Source organism: Acomys russatus, chromosome 3 (genome assembly GCF_903995435.1).
Source record: "Acomys russatus chromosome 3, mAcoRus1.1, whole genome shotgun sequence".
Classification (NCBI taxonomy): domain Eukaryota; kingdom Metazoa; phylum Chordata; class Mammalia; order Rodentia; family Muridae; genus Acomys; species Acomys russatus.
The window spans coordinates 39,750,439-39,772,613 of NC_067139.1; the positions used below are offsets into that span (position 1 = coordinate 39,750,439).

The 22,175-nt window shown below is 45.7% G+C and overlaps 1 protein-coding gene across 2 annotated transcripts in view; it reads right to left on the reverse strand.

Moving 5' to 3' along the window:
• Positions 1-749: 749 nt before the first annotated feature.
• Spock1 (SPARC (osteonectin), cwcv and kazal like domains proteoglycan 1) overlaps positions 750-22,175 on the reverse strand; it is a 454,464-nt gene continuing 433,038 nt past the window's right edge. Inside the window, exons 7-11 of one of the 2 annotated variants that reach the window (XM_051172511.1) lie at positions 16,324-16,437; positions 12,615-12,836; positions 8,149-8,211; positions 2,342-2,479; positions 750-1,550 (exon numbers count right to left, since the gene is read on the reverse strand). In XM_051172511.1, the coding sequence (XP_051028468.1) occupies positions 1,360-1,550; positions 2,342-2,479; positions 8,149-8,211; positions 12,615-12,836; positions 16,324-16,437 (728 nt within the window). In that variant the 3' untranslated portion in view covers positions 750-1,359. Of the gene's footprint in view, positions 1,551-2,341; positions 2,480-8,148; positions 8,212-12,614; positions 12,837-16,320; positions 16,438-22,175 lie in introns of both variants that reach the window. The other variant, XM_051172504.1, reaches the window with a different exon arrangement.

A 22,175-nucleotide genomic window follows, 5' to 3' on the forward strand; every position in this document is an offset into this window, starting at 1 on the left:
GCTTAAACCCCTACAGTGCTGTCTCCACGCACAGCACATCGCTGCGTGCCAGAGGTGGTGGCTGACTGCCCAGCTAGCTGCTTGTACTGCCGTGAGTCCCTTCCTAGGCCTCCACTAGGGGTTTCGATTAAATGACCGGTGAGAAAGAGAAACCCTTAAAGCCTTTATACCCTGGTCACGATTTGTGGATAGAAAGGGGCAAAAGAAAACTTGAAGAGTCCTAAATTGCCTTCTACGTTTTATCCTGATGCTGTGTTCTGGGAAAGCAGAGGCTCCTGGGAACCCCGGAGGGAACAGCCCTTGAGTAGGTAGGGATGGGGGCTGCCATGGGTGGGTATGCTGCATCCTGAAGGGAGCTTTGCGCTGAAATGAAGAAATGGCTTGTGAAGCTGCCCAAGTGGGAGTTGCATGGCTTCTGTGGGGGAAAAAAAAAACCTAGCCAAACAGAGGCTTATCCAAATAAAAAAGGCCTCCAGTCATTCTGCGACTGCATAGAGAAGCCTCCCCTGCCTGCAGGCTACACACGCCAAGTGACAGAGCAAACAGGACTCCAAGAGGAGTGTCATTTTCCAGTTTGTGTTCTGGGTCTAGATGTTGACTAAAAGCCAGTGTGTATCTAAGGTGTTCTCGGTAACAACCAGACACTCGGTGGAGAGGCCCGTATGCAAGTCATGCACGCACAGCCACCTAACTGTGCATATGCAAGTCGGTGGGACAGGGTGGGGTGGGGTGGGGGGTGTGGTGGGGGAGGGGATGAAGCATCGAGATCTTAATTTTTAGGAAAGAAAATTAATTCTCCAAAGGGACTTTGACTGAATTAAGGCTGTCATTTGTAGGAAGCCAGATACAGCGACATGAAAATTAATTTTTAATAATAAACTCCAGAGGCGGTGGAAACAGGAGGAAAGGGGACCGTGTGGTGTGTTTTCCACAACATCTACAGGACACAAGAGAAACACTTAGACATCATAAGGCTAGGAACCATGCTGCAAAAACCACCGACGTGGGTAATCAGAGAGGGTCTTTGACGGTTGAGGGGGCGGGGCTCCCCGCGCTGCTGGATTCCACATAAATCACATGCTAGTTGCAAAAACCTCACAAGAGAGGAGGAGGCTTTCATTAAGCCAGCCCTCCTCTCATCCAATGAAAAAACGAAAACAAGCAACAAAAACAACATCCTTTCTCCCGCACAACTGTATGCAAATTCGGAACGCTCTGGGAAGAGGGTCTTCCTCAGCCCTGGTACGGAGAGCAACAGTGGAGAAGAGACCTGGGTGCCTCGGAGTCTTGAATACAAATGCAGGCAAAGGAAGCGGATTGCGGATCTGTGCCAAAAGTGTGTCCCCTTCCTCACGGGCACTACCATATGTACCCAACCTCGTCTTCTTTGTCATCATCTTCATCCTCATCGTCTTCCCTCACGGCTCGGGTGTGCACCCTCAGCTTCCCCGCTTTGTCCTTTGGTCCCAGCTCTCGCTCATCGTCTAGGTCGTCCAGCAGGACCACAGAGCCACCGCTGCCGAAGTCCCCGGATGTTTCCTGTTCCTCTTCTGGCACGGGAAGGAAAGACCTCAGGTTAGCTCCTACTGTCCCTCAGGGCCCACGCTGGGACTCCCTATGCTTGTGACTCGAGTCGTAGGGTAAAACCAGGGTCATTTACTTCTGCAGTGTGGAAGCTCAGCTCCAAACAATCTCTAGGACTCCACTCTGTGAACTGCCCTGATGGGAACCTGTCCTGGTTAACTTTGTGTCAACTTGACACACCTGAGAAAAGGAACCTAAACTGAGAAAATGCCTCCGTCAGGTTAGCCGAGCCTGTGGGACATTTCCTAGATCAATGATTGATGTGGGGAGGGCCCAGCCCATTGTGGGCGGTGCCATCCCTGGGCTGGTGGTTCTGGACCATATAAGAAAGCAGGCTGACCAAGCCATGGGGCACAAGCTGGAAAGCAGCATGTTTCCATGGCTTCTCTTTCAGTCTCTCTCTCCAGGCTCCTTCCTTGTTCCTGCCCTGACTTCCTCCCTCAGTTAGTTTTCAATATGGTCTTTATCACAGCACTAGAAAGTGAACTACAACAGGGTCTAGCGTACCCCAGGGGCTACAGTCTCAAGTGCCGTGGCCGAGCTGTCCTGACTCAAAGACTCCTGTCCACCCAGCCGTGGTGGTGAGTACCTGCCACCAGCAAAATCAGCTTTTCATGAAATTCCAGCATTTCTGTCTCCATTGTAGACTCAACTACAGGCAGAGCTGGCTCTGGACACTCTGCTGTGCTCCCTACACAGTGAGGAGCCCTGGGTCACCCCGGGGCATTGTAGGACTGGTACGGGAGGCTTTACTCACCACAGCTCACAGTGCCCTGCTTCCTGGAGCCAGCCAGCTCGTTCCCGTATTTGTCTACACACCAGCACTGGCCTGTGCTGCCGTGGCACTGTGTGGCTTTGTAGTAGCCCTCCTCGTTACAGCGAGGTATGAATGCCCCTGTGGGAACAAAAGAGTCAAGTCAGAGAAACAAACATAGGGGTTTGGGGTTAGTGCCATTCAAGACAGGGAGGAGGGCTAGCATATAAGCGGAAGCTCTGCTAAGGGGCTGGCAGGAAAGAATTGGGCTGCCTGGTTACTATTTTGTTAACATTATAGGGATCTTAGCCTTGAAGAGAAGGTATACATTGGACTCTAAGAAGCTCACTTTTCAATTAATAAGAGTAAGATTATTGAATAATTACACGCGCACACACACACACACACACATATTCTGGGCAGTGATCTAAACCATGCACATTACATATTAAACATGTTAACATAATCTATTTCCTTTGAATAAACACACCACCAGGACTTTTGATGAGATTCACGCTATTGCTCAAGCAGCACCTTCTCCGCTTGTGATAAGAAAAATTGTGATCGTTAATCTTAATTATCAACTTGATTGGTGGAGGTTAGCAAGGCCCATCTTTGAGAGGTATCTTTGAGGCTGTGACCTAATCAATGGGTTAATCCCTATATGGATTCATAGGAGGCCTTCATTATCGGAAGTACAGAAGCATAGAAAGACATGGACAGTTAACGGGCACAGGATGGCAAAGCAGCCCTTCTCTCCAGAGTCTGCCTGAAGCCTCATGACAGCTGGGAGTAAAGAAGTGCACCACAATTAGCATTGTCTGCAAAGACTGCCAACGGAGCAACAATACTCCTTCTACAGAGAAAATTCCAAATATAAATTTTAAAGTGCCTAAGGCCTGAGTCCATGTGACTCCCCTTTCTGATATTTTCTGAAATTCTCATGGAAAAGGCTCTAGGTTGCTCATGTGCCTCTTGTGGTATCAGGTTTTATCTTGTCAGCCGAGATCCTTCTGGTATACCTCAGGAGCCACCCTGGGATCTCATTTAGATTTCCTCGCAACCTTTTGAAGATGGAACTTCCAAACCCGCCAAAATTGTTAACTCTGGCTGCCGTAAAGACAGCTAAGTGCTACCCTTCCTTGGGGAAGCCCACATCCATAGTAGGTATGTCTTACTCTTTCCCTGAGTGCCTCTCTTTCAATAGACCATCATGCTTAAATCTGTATTTAAAAGACTCTTTTAATAAACTCCAGCTTGGCTTCATACTGGCTGGTCCTGAGGTCCCATTCTGTGGTGATATCAGGGGTCTGGTACCTGAGTGGAGGGCTCTAAAGGAAAAGCCTTAGGCTGCTGGCAGCCATGCTGCGCTGTATCTGTTACTGTACCTCTGCTGATAGGGGCATCATTAGAGGAAGTGTGTCACTGGAAGCACATAAGCTTCCTGTATTTTCTGGTTGCATACTGCCCTGACATGATGGCCTGTCACCCTCTGGAACTGTGAGCCAGAAGGAGCATTCCATCCTTTAAGCAGATCTCTGAGGTGTTCCGTCACAGTGATAAAATGCTAAATACACCATTTCTTTAAATTACTTTACAGCCTTGTTTCACAGTTTGGTCCAGGGACCAGCAACATAACCCAGAACCCCACTAAGAAATTATTTTCCTCTTCATTTTTAAATCAAAAGTCCATTTTGATTTTTAAAACAGAATTTATTTGTGTTTCCTTGTATGGTGTGGCCACATGTGTGTTTATGCACTGTGTGCATGCTAGTCTCATGAAGGCCAGGGGAGGCATCAGGGTCCCTGGAACTGGCGTTACAGACAGTTGTGAGCTGCGGTGTGGGTGCTGGGAACTGACTCTGGGTCCTCTGCAGGAGCAGCGCGCACTCTTGACCCAGGAGTCATCTCTTCAGCTCCCTCACCGCCAAAGTCAGGAGAAGCCAGAAACACCTCCCCTCTATACTGAGTTTGGTTGGTCCTTTTTTACGTTAGGGCCCTTTTGCCTCACACTGTCAAGCTTTCTCTTTTTCATTAGTTTGTTGATGAGGCCCAACCCTTTGTGACGTGCTGTTGTTGGCGTTCCTCACTCCATAGATTTCCCCTTTAACCGCTTCAACCACTTCTGGCTATTGTGTCCTTGAGCTGCAGGTCTGATTTTGCGCATTATTTTTGATAATGTGTTTGCGGTTGTGCTTTTTGTGGGCCTCACTTTGTTTCCGGGGTTTGGTGTGTAGCCCTTTTATGTTCTCATTCAGTTTAAAATACTCTCTAGATTCTATCTGACTTCCTTGACATCTCATTTCCTCACCGTTTGGCTAGTGAGCCTGAGACGTGATGGTTTGGAAATGCGTTTTATCAGTGGGGCTGCTCATGGCAGGCGCTTCATGCAAATCTGCATGACTGCATATGTAAATACGGATGGGAATTAATCACATTGTTCAGTTGTTCTACGTCCACTTTTACCTACTTGACTGTTATTTGCGTGAGTCTATTATATTTAATGAGTACACTGACAGCCTAGGGCATGTCTTACTTTCTAGAAGGTGGAGGAATGTTTGCTTTCCCCGATGTTATCACATTATAAGAAAGAACATTTCCCACGTTCTAATTTCAGCTTTCTGTATAAATGTTTTAGGTGTAACTTTGAAGACACGTCCTGTCTTATAACATGTCAGTCTGTCCCATGTGCCCTGACTGTGATTAGGGAAAGCATGTTCGTATTTCTGCTGCCACATCTGCGCCTCCTGTTTCTCACGGTGCCCATCTCCTGCCTCCTGGGAAAACTCATCAGTTTTTCTTTCCTCCATGTCTTTCTTTCATGTTTGAAAACTCTTTTATTTCTGTTATTCTGGGGGAATTCCCTGATCATCTCTACAGCATGGTACAGTCCTTCCAAGTAGAGCTAAAATTAATCTATATTTTCTTTTCTCACTGTAGGGCAAATTAGAAGCATACCCTCACTGTAGGGTAAATTAGAAATAGGGTAAATTTCAGCTCCTAGGTTTTCATTGCCCTCAACAGTTTAGAATTTTAATTCTAGCCTGTCATCAGGAAGTTTTTGTGGTTTTGGTTTTGAAATAGGGTTTCCCTATGTAGTCCAGGCTGGCCTGGAACTTCTTATATAGACCAGGCTGACCCTGAACTCACAGGGATCTTTCTGCCTCTGTCTCTGGAGTGCTCACAGCCAAACTGTTCTATAAGATATTGTTTGTTTGGATTTAGTATTATGCTGTTTCTTTTGCACAGTTTTATATGAAATATACTTACATACATTATCTTTGATGGTTTGAGAATCTGTATCATCACCTTGAAAATATTGAGATAAATTTCAAATTCTAGGTTCAAAGTTATCCCCATTGAGAAATACTATTTTTTTTTTCTGAACTAATATTATCCATGAAAATCTGGTGTTAAAATTATTCTGGTTTAACAGTAGGTAATCTTCCATAATGATTATGAGTTCATTTTCTCTGGGGGGATTCTCAACATGACCCTAGAAACTACATCCTTACATCATCGAAGCAAAGGCCTCTGGTTACCACTGTGGATTTCCACTAATGCTTATTCCAAAAAGACAGCAGAAATAAAATTAGTGTTTTCAAACTTAACTTTTATTTTATAGAATGATGCCCTACCCTACTGTAACACTGGAGGGTCAGGTTTCCTTTGCCCTGGTAAATTCAGATATAGATGAATATGGGATCTAAGTGAAATGTTTTTCCTTAGATTTATCCATTTTATGTATATGAGTGTTTTGCCTGCATGTATGCCAGCACACTACATGCATGTCTGGTGTCCATGGAGACCAGAAGAGGGTGCTGGATCCCATGGGACTGGAGTTACAGATGGTCATGAGCCACCACGTGGTGCTCAAAATCAAACCCAGGTCCTCTACAACAGTAGCCAGTGCTCTTAACCCACAGCCATCTCTCCAGAACCCCAGAATCTAGCCCTGAGCATGCTGCTCACCAGGCTATTTCACGATGCCCAGATCCCAAGAGACCAAAGGAGATAAGGAATGGGAAGGTATCCTAGCCCTGTAGTCAACTTTGGAAAGATAGCTGGTACCCAGTGCCACGCCCTCCTCCCTAGCAGCTCTAGCCAGCACACTAAAGACTAGGTTCTTTCCATCGTGCATGCAGTGAAAAGGCAGGGCGCGCTACCGAGGAGGAGAACAAGTAGAGAGTAAGAAACGCTGGGTCCCCCTGAGCAGCAGTCAGAAACCAGAGCGCCTAACAGACCACAAAATAAATTAAAATTGGGCTGAGCCTTCAGGTTGGTGAGAAGCAGGTGTTGTATTAAATCCATAATTTAATAAGATTACTGCTTTTTTTCTAAGTAGGTAGTAATTATAACTGATTATGATTTGTTGCTGCTTGTTTCATTTATTTATTTGAATATGAATATCCCTGAATACACTGTTGTTGTATTAGGAGATTTTTCTCCAGGCAGAAAATAAATTGTAAGCAATATAGATGGCATTTGCATGAGTTAGTCTCAGTAAACACAGAATGTGGGAGATTTGAGATGAGACACAGATGAGATCATGATAGGAAAAAGGTGGGCAGTAGTTGGACCATGTACACTGAGGAACACAAAATGAGATGTCAGAAGGCATACCTTATGTACATGTCATAATGAATGATAAAAATGACCATATGGTATACAGCTTTAAGAATATTGTAGTTGCATAAACTACATGTAGATCTTGGGTATAGTCTCAACCCCTAAACACCGCCTTATGTGGACAAATGCAATTAGCAGAAGCCCTTGAGTTGGATAAAACCTAAAGAGGAGGTATCCAGATGTTGTGCCTTCAGCCAGCCAGATGCCGTTGACACCAGCAAACCAAGCATGCAAGAGTTCAATAGCACAATGTTAAAGTTCTAGCAAAAATCAAAAGTATGAGCCAAGCCATGGAAATAAGTTATACACAAAGATAGAGGAAGGGGGTGTGCACTATGAGGTGACCCCAACATTTAGAACATAAGATGCCAGCAACCAAAGAATACTTGCATTTGATAATCTTTAGGAAAAATGTGCCTATCCTTTAAAGTAGATAGACTGGCTTTTGAATTAGTGTGCTGCACGGGACATGCCTGCCTCTGAGAGCTTAATGAGAATAATTCTGAATTACTAGGTTGCAGCTGTTTGCTCCTTTAACAGGGAGAGGTATCGGGTTCCCATTTCATCGGGTGAGGTTAATCAGTGATGGCCACCATATACCCACTCCCCATCCCAGCACAAGGAGGACCAAAAAGGAGCCTGCTCTCCTGAAACTGACCTACTTCTGCCTTAAACTCAAAGGACAAAGCAGCATCTAAGTAAGCTGGAGTCTTCCATCCAAAGAGGCACATGCCCTTTGCCCCCACTTGATGCATTCTGGTGGGAGCTTGTTCCTTAAATGGACAAGTCCTGGGAAAGAGGAGGAATACCCTAACTTATAAGCCTTTCATTTTGAGAACTGGGAAAACACTTATGTGTACCATATAATGGCTTTATGTGACAGAAGGAAACCCAAGAGTTAATGTAGCCAGAATCAGAGGGAAGGAGCAGCAGAGAGTTGAACGCTGAACTGAACATGGTCAGGGCTCACTGCTAGACGCTGGCCCAGCCTCTGGCTTCACTTGCTGATAGAGGCTATCTTCTGTGTACCAGCTACCTGCCAGAGCTCAGGCCGGGGGAAAATGAGGTATTTCTTCCACAAGACACTGTCCCTAATTAAATAAACACTGCAGAGTGAACATTACAAGAGACGTGAATGCTTTAATTAGTTGTTCTAATGAGTGGCAAAGAATTGCACTTACCCAACAGGCTTTTCCCCTTGCTCAGCTTCTGAATTCTGTTCATTTCGTTCTGGCAAGGGAGACCTAGAAAATAATTTATGGCAGTCAGTTTCCAGATGGTACAGAATATAATCTCCAATGATTGACTCCGCTCTTGATGCAAAATGTAGCAACGACACACCTGGGTGTGGAATGGCTCCATATGTTGTTGACTGTGCAACAAAACAAATCCAGGCCATTAGTGTTTCTAATTTTAAGAAGAGATCCATATCACAAGGCACTTAAAATAGCACGTGGAGGCTACTTATATAATCTAGGACACTTCCTTCCTACAGCAAACCAAGAAACACCAGGTGATCGGCTCATAGACTTTTTCATTTTCTCAGCAAAGGAAACATCCAGCAAAGGTTTCTGGGAGCTAAAAACTGAGGCTCAGGCTTAGGAGAGGGTAAGAACTCTGCACATAGAGCCAAGCCAGCTGGGAGTAGCAATGCCTGATCTAGTGCAGCTCCTGTCTCTGGAGAGAGAGGTCCCAAGGTCCCATGCATGCCTGTGTGGACACAATAGCCATGGGGAAGACAAGGAGCCAAGCCATCCAGAGTGAGACTCAGGACCCCCAACATCTCTTCACTCTCTCAGCCACTGAGTCCTCACATATTGTGTGAACCACCACCAGGAGACTGCTATGAAGGGCAGACAGGGAGCCACATGGAGCCAAAGTGTATGGATGATAGAGCATGGGCTAGTGTGGGCTCCTTACAGAAGAATTTACTACTAGGCAAAGTGACAAGTGACCTCACTAGTATTTTAGGGTTTTCCCATTTTGCCCTTGTCAGTCTTATGTCTCTGGCAGGTCCTGCCATCAGCTCAGGGTCCTTGTGGCATGGGTGAGGTATTCCATGCCTGTGTACTCTTAACTACCTCTCTACAGCACCCACTTCTGTCTATTACTGTGTGGATTTTACAATACCACCTGGCATTGCCACTACCAGATGAGAAAGAGCGGCTGCAGGGTCCTCATCTCATTCAGGGTAAGAAGACATTGATACAAAGCCCTCTGTGAGTAGGAAAGGTGGCACTTACCGTGACTAATAGCTACCATTTACTGACATGTTAGATGGTTCTGGAGGTTTTTAAAATCTTTATAACCAGCATACAAAATATGTAGTGATGTGACCGCTATTTTGTAAATGGAAATTTTCATCCATGACAGAGCAGAGGCAGTTGGTATATGTAGGAAGATAACCAGACTGTGTGGAATGGAGCAAGTCTCTAATTTTATGATACTTTCTTTAAATTTTCCTAAAATATATTTTTAAACTAATGGAAATCTCAAATGCACGTAAGAACAAGGAACATACAATTATTTTTTCATTCTTAATATGAAAAATTCATTTTGGAAAATATTTGCTGCTGGGCAGATGTCAACACAGTGGAAGTTTCTCTAAGCAGTCAATGATTCTAATAAAACAGTGGACCATTCAGGGCAAGGACGTGAAGGCTCAAGGTTGAGTGTGACACAGAAACAGGTGGACAAGTTAAGAGAGGAAGGTCACCTCCAAAGCCATGGGAGTCATATGAAACATCCCTGATGAGGCTGAGAGAGACGAATACGATAGAGAGAAAAGTTCTCAAGATAAACTTGAGAAGAAAAATTTCCTGAAAATTTGAAAGGATCTAATTCTAGAGTTCAAAGAAGCATAACACATCACATTTCTGCAATATGACCCAAGGCCACACAGACTGAAGGTGGATTCTACAACATTAAGGTCCTGGAAAATAGAAAAGGAATCCTGCATAATTAATTTTCTGTTGCTTTTGGCCATGCTGTTTCATTGAGGCAAGTTAAGAAAGAAAGGGTTTATTTTGTTTACAACTTTAGGAGGCTAGAGTCCACTGGGGTCCTTAGAAGATCACCATGCAGAGAGGAGCAAGCAGATGGCCAATAATATTTCCTCTACACACAGGAAGCAGAGAGAGGGGAAGAGATGGAGAGGCTCTGTCTTGTAAAGGTTCCACAGCCTCCCCAAATAGCATCACTAACTGAGACTTGAATGTACTTAACGCTGACCTCTAAAATCTTTCTTTTCTTTTTCTTTTGGCTTTTCAAGACAAGGTTTCCCTGTGTAGCCTTGGCTGTCCTGGACTCTCTTTGTAGACTAGGCTGACCTCAAACTCACAGAAATCCACCTGCCTCTGCCTCTTGAGTGCTGGGACTAAAGTATGACACCCCCATCATCTCTAAGCTTCTTTATGAAATGATACAGTTAATCCAACACTGTGGAATAACAACATAGAGATGCAATGAAAGTGAGAGAAGTTATACAAAAATGAGAAAAATGAGAAATAACTTTTCTCAGAATGAATCCTGGATGCCGCATCATTCCAAGGCACATCAGAAGTGGGAGTCCTGACTTCTCCCTGCACATGCTGAAGGAGCCTGTCCAGGGATAGCTCTGTGGTGAAGTGCTCAGCTGGTGCTTCCGGTAAGGTCATGAGTAAACCTAGCCTGGAACTCCACCCTCAATAGTGGGTCAGGCTCTGTGCCACAAGCATCTTAGATGAAAGTAAAACAATTGCTGTTTTTCTTTTTTTTTTTAAGCTCCTATTTGTGTTACCTAAAATAGTTAGTGAACAGAAAGACATGAGGCATAAAGGGAAGGGGAAAGCGATGCAATAATCACATTCTAATATTTAAAGAAAAAATTCTCACTGCTTGTGCATGGTACAGTTTACATCTGAAAACACCAAGCGGACCAACCAAGGCATCTAGAAACAAAGTGAGAGTTTTACGAGAGGGAGTAGACAGGAAAGCAGATCCCCTACAGTAGTGCCAAAAAGGAAAACTGATGAGAACAAAACCGAAAAGTCTAACTCTGTAGCCAAGAAGCTCTAAGATTAAAGGTTTCAATGTTACATAGCTGAGAGGAATTTTTAGTAAATTGTTCAAATGCATTTGAAAGTTCAAGGGGAAGAAATCTATGACTCTCTGGAACATTCCAAAACAAAAATTAATGACAAGAGAGGAGAGACCTACAATATATCAGGAAATCAACTGTGATCTAAACGGTTTTTTTTTTTAAACTGTGAATTAAACTGGATAGAATTGATTTAGGTAAGTGGGGCTGAGTATCCAGGAATAAATCTAAGATACATGCATATATATCAGACATACTCTTGATAGAAGGAGGGTTAGTCAATAAATGACAGAAAGGTAACGAGGGAGGTGGCTATCTCCAGGCTTGAGGGGGAAGCAGAGGCCTCCTCACTGTGCCCACATATGTAGAGCAATGCAAATTTGAACACAACCTCACCAAAGTTGGTGAAAACACAAGAGGGTTGCTCTGATAGATCCAAGTAAAATGTGCCCTTCTAAGACTGATGCAAGCTTTATGATTAAAAACAGGCATAGAGTGAGAAAATGAAAACATGCAACTGTGTCTCCTTAACAAGAAAATGCACTAAGTTAGAGTTGGAAAAAAAAATACTTGCAATGCCCATAACTAGCAAAGCTCTATAATTTTCTGCAGAAAAATAAAGCACAATTCTAACGGGAAAAACTGTAAATTATTTCAAGGAAACAGAACCCTAATAGTGTGCCAGAGATGAGCAAAGTTGCTCAAATTCATTTGATAAACAGAATGAAACCAGTGGGGAGTGTGGCATTGCTTTGTCCCAGTTTGGCAATAGTGACTAGGTTTGATGCTGGCATGAAGAAATGATACTCTGACTTTTTTCTCTCGCCCAAAATAGTCAATACATCTCCTTTGGAAGGCAGATTGGCAACTGTGCTAAAACGTAAAGATGCATGCTGTGCCGCTGGGGATAGATCTGATAACCCTATGAATGTGTACATGAAATTATTCTTCTTGGATGCTCTTTGGAGTGTCTACAATTTTTGATGTGTGTACTGCCATCTTTGTGCACATGCATAAATATTGCACAATTTATATACTATTAGTAAGCAGACAGCCTGATTTCTGGTGCACTGGGTATATCTCCTAGGGAGGCAGAGACAGAAGTAAAGCCAGACAGGAAAGGTGACCCATGGGAAGGCAGAGCGTGACCACTGGATGGGATGGTGCTACAGGCTGACTCCCTTGCCTGCTTTTGGGTGATGAGAGACACCCTTGTATCATTTCTTCCTATATCCCTCGTATCCTGTGTCTCTCATCAGTTGTCATTTATAGTTAAGGAGAATTCATGTGACAATAGGAAGTATGGTCCTCTTACATTAGTTGGTGTTTTCCACACTGACAATCTCATGGTGACCTTGAGAACCAGGCAGTGAAGATGAAAATGCTAAATGTGGTGAGGATGCTTATCCAAAGGAAGGGATTCCTCAGTCAAGAGCCACCATCACTTTACTCTTTGTTTCCTGAAATGTCATCTTAAAAGCAGACAGGCACCTTTGAGCTTGCTGTTAGCCGTGCCTTTCTTTGCACAAACTCTGATGTCCTCCCTGCCCAACATGGAGCCCACCTTACCTCCTGGCTTCTGGAAGCAGTAGCACCACTCATTGTTGGAGAGTTTGCCATCCTTGAAGGAGTCGCAGGAGTTGAACAGAGGCTTGATACACGGCTCATACTTGTCTAGGTAGATGGCATTGATCTCTGAGTGGTCCAGCAAGAGGTCATAGTTCATGTCCAACTTGTTGAACATCCAGCCCAAGGAGTCCTTGCAAATGGGCAGGATGCTGGTGTCAAACCCTGTGAGAGGAAGGGACATCTCAGCCTGCCAGGCATGGTGCACACACTGCCACTCCCTAAATTGGTATCCCCAGGGATCAGGGTACACCCAACTGTGTCCTATCTTCAGGGTGTTTTCTTTATATATGAGACATATAAATGTTCTAAAAGCAGGGGCCAGCTTTGAGAATTCATCCCCTATGGTAATGTATCTGTGCTATAAATATGAGATCCACTGTCTATAAACTTGCTTGCAACTGAAAGGTAAACTACAAACACACTAAAACACAACATGTATAACACTGAAACTTGAGCTTATCATTTTAGGCTGAAACAAACAAACAAACAAAAAGGAAAACTTGAAACAAAATATTGGAGAAAGGAAACGGGTGGGGGAGAAGCAACAGCAGGGAGTGAGACTGAGGCTCCATCCTGTCCCAGAGGACCCTCTGGTCCAGCCTGAGGCTGGAGGGCAGAGCACCTAGGCCCTTTTCCTCCGTCTGATCCCTTTCTTCTTTTCTGTAATACCCTAAGGAGGCGCTTGAGATAGAATCCAAATCCACTCAGACAATTCTTTCTTTCTTATTTCCCCAGGGAAGGGGAAGTATTGGTTTCCACTGTGGAGACTGTAAGGGCGGGACTCCCACACTTAGCTCCATGCTTTGGGTGCCACAGCACTGTAGACAGAGACCTCAAGACTGTCTTCCTCTCAGAGCTAAGGGGATGACCGAATCCTCACTTTTCCTATAACTTGAGTCTCTAGGACTAGCTTTCTTTTCCTAGGATTCTACAGATGAAAATGCTTCTAAGTAATAAATACATTTTAAGAATGCTTTTAAACAGCCAGGCAGAGTAGTGCATGCCTGTAGTCCCAGCACTTGGTAAGGCAGAAGGAGGTGGATCTCTGTGACTTCAAGGCCAGTTTGGTCTACAACGCAAGTCTAGGACAGCCAGGGCTACACAAAGAAGCCCTGTCTCAAAAAAAAAAAAAAAAAAAAAAAAAAAAAAAAAAAAATTCTTCCAAGCACTATACACTTAGTTATCTCACTAAAGTCTGGTGGCATTCATGTGAAATGTCATCATCATCTCTAACTTATAGATAAGGAGGAAGTAGCAAGATATGGTTCAGGATTAGGACTGAAATACAGAGAGGCCAGTCCAGATCTACAGTCTCCACACTGTTTCTCCCAGGCTCCCCTCTGCCTCCTTTGACACATCTGTCCTTAAAGCTTAAGGTGCCATGTGTGGGATACAGTGTCTACAGCATAGTGTCCTGATGAGACTGCCTGCCCACTCTGGTGTGCCCTACGCTCCTGCATGCACCTTGGGAACCTTGGGAGCCTGATTTAATGAAGCAACATCTTCATGGCAAATCTGTAAAAAAAAAAAAATCTATAAAAAAGGCTGCAACCACCTCCACAAACTCCCAGGAAACCCCGGGCTTCCCCACACTATTGATGCTCGCTAATCAGACTAGATGCTTCCTGAGGGGAGATCTCCATATTCCCTTTAATAACCTCAGCACTATTGGCACACTGTATCAGTAAAAATAGTTGTTTTCTAGCTATAGGAGTTTTCTAGCTAGCTTTAAGTTTATCCTTTCAAATAAATCTTTGCATACTTAAATGTATTCATTTTGCTATCAAAGGATTATATATATATTAATTTTTCTCAGATGAGCCTATGGGCATAACTTGGGTCCTTCTTTAGTGACTGTCATGAGCATAAAGCAGAAGAAATGCCAGGCTGTATGGCTTAGACAAAACAAGACTTCTTCACTGCTTTTCCAGTGTCCAAAAAGGGCAAGTGTAGCTGGCATCTCAGCTGTCAGAGGCAGAGGCTGGAGCATGGCTCTGGGGCCAGCCCTTCAGGATGTATGGGTGGACAAATGTTGTTCTTTCTCTGCCTTCAGAGACTGAAGCATCCTTCCTTACACCCCTCTGCCCCAGTGGCTTCAGGGCATCAAACCTACAGTGGCTTCGGGAACTCACTTTACTCCGAGGTATACTCGTGTTTCCCAGGCTCCCGCCTGTCCTCTGAGGACTGAGTGGAAGCTTCAAGAGTTCTTTTCCCAAAAGCCCAGTTTCCATGGAGAAATTATTCCAAAAGCTCAGGGTTTGGCTACTCAAGCTTTTCTAGATGGAAATTAGTGCCCACAAACTCCAAAGGAACCTCTGACAGGAATGGAAAAATAACACACACACACACACACACACACACACACACACACCCTCTATCTCACTTCACCATCCTATAGACAGAGCTACCAAGAGCTACCCCCTGTAAAACTGTCTGAGAAGCAAGCACTATGTTGCCATTAAGGCAAAAGAGTGAAGCTGTTAGGGTAAGCATTTCTTCTATCTTACTCTTCATTGATCTCTCCAGAAAGCTATGGGTATCAAAGAATCACCCGAAGTTAAGATCATAATTTGTGTTTTTTAGACAGCATCTGTCCATATAGCTCAGGCCAGCCTGTATCCTGTCTTTAAAGTATCCGCCGGCTTCAGCTTCCCAAGAAGAAGGTAAGCCGTGCATCCCACCTGGTCCAGCTGAGTGACTGTATCTGAGGGGATTGATGGATCTGTGATCTCTGTTGTACCAGCTAGCACAACTACCTCAGAGTTCACTGCATATAGAGGGGGGAGCCTTCCTCCTCTCCTCTCCTCTCCTCTCCTCCCTCCCCTCCTTCTCCTTCTCCTTCTCCTTCTCCTCCTTCTTCTTCTTCTTCTTCTCCTTCTCCTTCTCCTTCTCCTTCTTTCTCTCTCTCTCTCTCTCTCTCTCTCTCTCTCTCTCTCTCTCTCTCTCTCTCTCTCTCTCTCTCTCTCTCTCTCTCTCTCTGTGTATCCTCTGTTCATCCCAGAGTTCCGGGGGCTCCTTCAGGAGTCTGAGTGTTAGTGGGAAAGGAAGGGGCGGGGCACCTGCTTGGTGGTGTCTGGGGAAAGTTAAACAAGGCTGCCCAGTGTTCAGGCAAATCACATTATCCCAGATGCTTGCTACACTGTTGCTTATATTAGCAACAACCCAAATGTCCCAATTAAAGGCTCTTTAAGTTGTTATAGTCATGATTAGGATCCTATTTGGCTCCTGCCTGAGACCACTCAATAATGGGAAAGCATAATGATATTTCTAGATGTTTAATTTTCCAAATGGTGTATCAGCTTTTAAAGTGTGCAAACTTTCCAGCACACATACATTTCCATATACAAGGAAAAGTACTTCAAGGTGTCTACTGTAGTATACTTTAGTTGCTAAATGGTTAGTATTATATGTGTGTATATGTGTTTACATACATGCACAGCTTTTTTCTATATAGTATGTTTTCTAAAATGCCTATATAAACCATGATCTCTTTGAAACCACACTTTTCCAAAATTCGTATTTCTCTTGATTCTAAAGTATCATCCTTTTTTGATACTTTAATGTTCTAAAATTGGGACATATTTTGAATCCTTTTCTTTTAACCAAAATATGCTGCTGTGAAATAGTGAGAATAGAGTGATCTTACTGCCTTGGGCTGTATCAGAGCTGGTAGGCTTGATGACTCTGTTGGCGTCCTCATGAAGAGCTCCAAACCAGTCTTTCAGGCGGGAAGCAAGGTTCCTCAGCTCCTTGTCTGTGCAGGCTGCAGGGAATACACAGAGCAGATGGTGAGCACCTGGAATTTCCACCCAGTGTACAAGGCCATTGGCCAACCTGTGGTCAAGGCAATCCTCCTTGCCCAGACACCTCTGAATCCTTTGAGCTCCGCCACCTCAAGGGATGCTCCTGTCACAAGTCAAACATGGGACAAGGAGAGAGCTGGAAATCTCGGACAGATAGGTTGTTCAGACCTGGTCTGACTCAGCTAAAGCAAGCTGCTGACACCTCACATTTGTACAGCGTCCTCAAAGTCCAGCTGACATCCCTTTTGCTAAGCACATAAAACTTGTTATTGCAATTTTGCCAGAGAACATGACATCTCCCCTGTACTCACATTAAGAGATTAACCAGCTCATGCTCCTAGGGAGAGAATGCCTGGGGCGCCATGGAGCCCAGCAGAGCAGATTCTCTATTCTGTATTAGGACAAGGTGGACTTGGGAAATTGGCCTGATTTGTTAGCCTTCCTGAGAACTCATTCCTACTCTCCACTGTTGACAGGTAAATGCCCTTTCTGCCTCCCTCCTCCTCCCCCGGTTCACTGTTTTAGTGCATGGTAGAGTGGTGGAGGCAGACAGATATTGATAAGGACAAGAAACCCAGGCTGACGGATGGAAAGCAGGCAAGGAAGTGGGTGTAAACTGTTTGATGGTGTGTGGAGGTTGTGACTTGAGATGGGGAACCTAAAAGGAGAGACTGAAGTGATACTGCCTGCCCTTCCTTCAGGGCTCACCTTCACTCTGGGTGAGAACATCTTGGCAAGGGGTACAGTGGGAGGACACTGAAAAGGAAGCCGTATGTTTGGTGTCCTTCAGAAATTAGAGACAAATTTAAACACCACACAGCCAAGAGAGAACCAGGAACTGGCCCTTCCCGGAAGCTGTTAGCTTTTTCAGATTTCTGAAGGTGGAGGACAGCAAGCAAGCTAAGAAGCATTTAATGCGGAGCTACATCTGATCCTCTCGCGGTTTAGAGAGGCCACAGCTGGAAGCTGGGAACACACTGATGCTCCAAGCTCACCCCTGGAAGCCTCAGAGGGCAGCGATGGAGATGGACAAAGCATCATCCCAACTCCACTGCAGCCTCCAGGAAGCACAGTGCCTGACTAAATCCAGGTGCCCTGCCCAGCCCACACGCCTTGCTGTCAGTGAGAATGCAGAAGAAGGTAATATTCTTGGATGCTCTCCTTGGTTTACAGTTCATGGCTACCTCTCCAGCCATGAGTCAGTGCAGCAGCTTCCCAGACCTCAGGCAACACAGGTGTGGAAGTACAGGCCCTGCTGCCTCTGTGCAACCTGTCATGTTCACCCCTACTTTTACTCCAGCCAGGATGCAAGCTGTAGTCTCTGCATGCCATCCAGTAACTGCGCCCAGCTAGTGATACCCCGCTGCTAACGACCTTGAACACAGACCTGACTAAGAGTTTCCTGTTGGGAGCAGAATGGGGTCACATTGTGAGGTCACTCTGCCTAGAGTGAATCTCAGCTTTATCACCCACCACAGATCTACCCCTAAGTTTCTTGGGACCTGTTTTCTTACCCCCAGGATAATACAAACCCGACAGTATGTTTCAAGCTCTTAACAAATCTACAATGACTTTAAGAAATGCGCCAGATGGGGTTTCAGCTCTTTTTGTAATTATTACTTTAAATAGAATATTTAGAAGCAGGCTTAGTGCAAGCAAATTTTGGACAATTCAGAAAGACACCTAAGTCAAATGCAAATAATGAAAAGTGCCTTTGGCTCCCCACAAGTATGTGCAAGTGGATACTGGTGTAATCCTACCCCGGGAATTAATTTTAAATAAATGTACAAACTAACTCCTCAGGCACATGTCTCATCCCAAATTGCTCATGACCTTTGCACTGGATAGCGCGGGCTCCAGATCTTCCCACCAGAGCAGGCTGCTGCACTGTTTGAGTGACGGCAGCTCTCATCCTCTACTCTCTAACTTAGCGGAGGCTCGTCATGACAACCAGCTACCCAGAAGTGCTTTTCCTCCCTCCCTTTGGCCTTTTAAGATAGTTGAGGATGAAGATAACAAGCTCCCACAAGCTACCTCCACACACCTCTGCTAACCTGTGCTCATAGTAGAAGACAGGCCATTGTTGCTGAAGGCAGAGATTCTTACTTTTGCCCAGGTACCAAGTCTGACTGCAGGACCCTGCTCACAGCAACTCACTTATTGGCCCCAACTCAGAGCCTCTGTGGACCAAGCCTGTGCCTTCCTGACCTGTTCAGCACTAAACAGTAGTGTGATTATCCAAACACAGGATATATACTCTCCAGTCAGTCTCATATTTGGAAATGGGAAATTAATAATACCCATCTTCCCTCTGTTGCTGGCACACCATCTATTTAGAATGTTCTCTGAGCAGAAAAAAACCTCCAAGCCAACTCGCGATGAGATCACACACTGCAAGATGAATTGGCCAGTCATGTGTAACTAAATGCTGAGACGTGCAGGTAACCTCTGTATTCACAAACCTACTGAATCTCCCCAAGTTTCCTGACGGGCAGAGGTCAGGAATAGAATTAAGCACTGCAATCTTGAAAGGGTTAATGTGCCTCTCAGTGACAAGGCCAGGTGTAGGGAGCCATGGCATGATGGAGTAAGATCAGAGAGCAGAAACAGAGATAGAAGACACTCAATTACTGGGCCCAGTTCACTCCTGGTGTGAGGAGAAAGCCAAGCAATCTGCTGGGCACATGATAAAGGGGGACAGCCCACAGGGAGCTGTTTGTCCAGACTTGGCACTCTTGCCATGCCACAGTCTGGATGCCTCTTCAGGTGTCTACTCTAGATGGTGGTACTAACTGGAAAACACAGTTTAGGAACTGGGAAGCCAGAGGGTTGTTTCCAGGGAAAAGTAAACCACACCCCCTCCTGTTCCTGCACTGTCCCCGGAAGTGGGACAATTCTTGTCACAGAGGACAGAGGGGCTCTGCCTGCTCTCCCCCGCCCACCTGCCTAGTAGGAGAACCAGGTATTGAGTCTACAGAGCAAATATGATGCTCTTCCAGGACATCAAGCCATGACAACCAGGACTCTGGGGAATTTTGCTACATTCTCTCCTGGAATGAGGTCGGTTTGGTTCTGCACCCTTCCTTCCTCTCCCTGGGCATCTGCTTGCTTTTTGTGGCTCTCCTTCTACATCAAGTCTTTGGACAGAGTCCTCCACAGCAACCCTATTTCCCCATAGGCCTTCTTTTTTTCCTCATGTGGCTGTGTATCTTTTCATGACTCAGCTCCAACAGGGCCAGAAGCCTGACAGAATCCCTGAGACCCAACCCCCAACCCCAACCCCTCCCCTCACCTCGTGCATGCATAGTATTGCCATGTCCAGGAGGCAGAAAGCAGTAACTTCAGACACGTGCCCTCAGGGCAGACATTCGGAAGTTTCCCTGGATTTCTTCATGTTCCTCACCTTCCCAAACAAGCAAAATGTTTGTTTCTCTCACTGCCTATTCGAGTCCATGGCACCACCCTTGCTCCCCACTGTGGTAGCCACAGTATGCTCCTCACTGGCCTACCAGTCTTATTCTCGACAGCCTCAGACTCCAGCAGCCACAGTGATCTTTTGGAATCAGACATTGTGTCAAATCACTTTCCTGTCTCGCCACTTTTGAGGCTCCTGGTTGCTCTGTTCACTGAGCCTAAGTTTGTGGTTTAAGTGGCCTGCAGGATCAACCTGTGGTCTCTGTGCTCTGGCCTTGCTGCCCCCACCCCGCCCCACCCCACCCCGCCGTTCCCCGCCCTCTTCTACTTCAGTATCCCTAGCCCCATGGCCTTGTCTGTGTCTGTCTCACATCTCAGGTTCAAGGTGATTTCTTTCCCAAGGACTTCTTGCCCAGTGCCGTGTCCCCCTTGATAACAAGAGCGCAACCCAGCACTGTTAGACCTCAGCATGGAATGCAGTCCATTACCTGCTTGAAGAATGCTCTCATTATGGGGCTATTGACAGGCTCTCATAACCTTCTCACTGCCTTTTGTAAACTGTAGTTTTTCCATCTGTGAAATGGCAAAATGAAGCTTAGCTCCTGGCATCATTGCGTGGAATAAGATATCAGCAAAGCATAGCTCATAGCTCCTGGCATGGAGCAGGGACTCATATCCCAACTGTCTGCATGATATGTTGGGATTTTACTGTTGTGCTTTATTTTTTAGCCTGAGGAGATACTGATGATAGAAAGAATAACATCTCCCTCGGTTATTTTATAGCTATGCCAAAAGAAGACCAAGAGGCTGGGCTTTCAATTCCTGCCTGCCTTCTCCCTGTTTGATAAGCTGCCTGATGGGCAGTTGGTCTGCCTTCACACCTACCTTCCTAGCCTTACACAGGTGGCATATAGTAATTGTTCAAAATGTAGTTATGGAAAGAAACCATGAATGCTTGATCAAGCACCATGGCTACAAGTTCCAACTCAACTGCTACCCTAAGGGGCAGGATTTGGGGCTTTTGTGTTTGAAGTGGGGCTGCTATGCTGCAAGGTCGATTCTGTGCAGGGGTGGAGGGTAGAGGGGGCTGCCTCCTTGGATAGACCAGGCTTGTGTGTAGCCAGCACTAATGAATGCAGTTGATAAACTTGGTCAGGCCTCCACTGCAAAGGGAAGCTCCTCCAGTGACAGGGACAGCAGCTGGCCCAGCAGTTTGGGATGGAGCGGGGCAGTGACTGAGCCTCTTGCCTCATTAGCTTTGGTGTGAGAACAATGGCCATTCAGGAGGGACTGCAGAACAGCCTGCTTGTGTCACGTGTGTAGCCACTGGGGCCTCATTAGGGAAAAGAATAGCACCATTGTACATTATTCTATCACGTGCAAAAAGGCAGCTCCCTCCGCCAGGAAACCACTGCATGCAGACATGGAAGGGTCCAGATACTGTGGCAGGCACTCTCCCAGTAGATGCCTGTCTGTATGAAATATAGGTCCAGACTGCAATATATGGAAAGCCAACATGGTTGACACCTCCTCCCCTCCCCACCCGAGGCTTAGAGCTCTAATAGGTGTAGAACAACGTGCTAGAGCTGAAGGCTTTCAACAGGCTGTGCAGCTCAGGTGACCCGGATGGCAGAGAGAGATGGGTGTGCTGTGGCCAAAGCCAGGGCCCCTCTTTCCATGTCACTACAGCCTGGGGCAATGAGGAAGGGAAGAAAATGGCTGACCCATCAGTATTACCTTGTGGGGCAGTGAGATTGCCAGAGGAGCAGCTACCAGGAAGACAGAGCCGTATCTTCTCCAAATCTGCATCTCTAGCCTGGCTGCTGGTCCCTGGGTACCCGTGGCCAGTTCTCCCCTCTACCCTCGCACAGGCAAAGCTAACATCTGGTGACTAGGCAAGCTTTAAAATGTGGTGCAGTTTGACAAAGAAGGAGCTATGACATCCAAAAGCTGCTCCCAGCAGCTTAACACACATCCTAACCTGGTCTCTGGTTGTTCGTGAGTGTGGCAGGTGAACCACAGCCAGCCATTCCAAAAGGCTAGACTTCAGCGAGGACAAGCGCGGAAGAGTAGAAAATACTAAGGAGGTGATATAAAAAGTGCCAGTGTGGTGACTGGATGCACATCCCTATTCACATCTAGTGCTAACACCTACCTGAGGGACAGGCGTAGGCACCTGTGACTGTCCCTGTGTCACCTACCAACCCTAACTGAAGTTGCCTTTGAACGCTCGCTGGGGATGTCTGAAAACAGCCAGTGTGACATTACACAAGTGTTCTAGGGT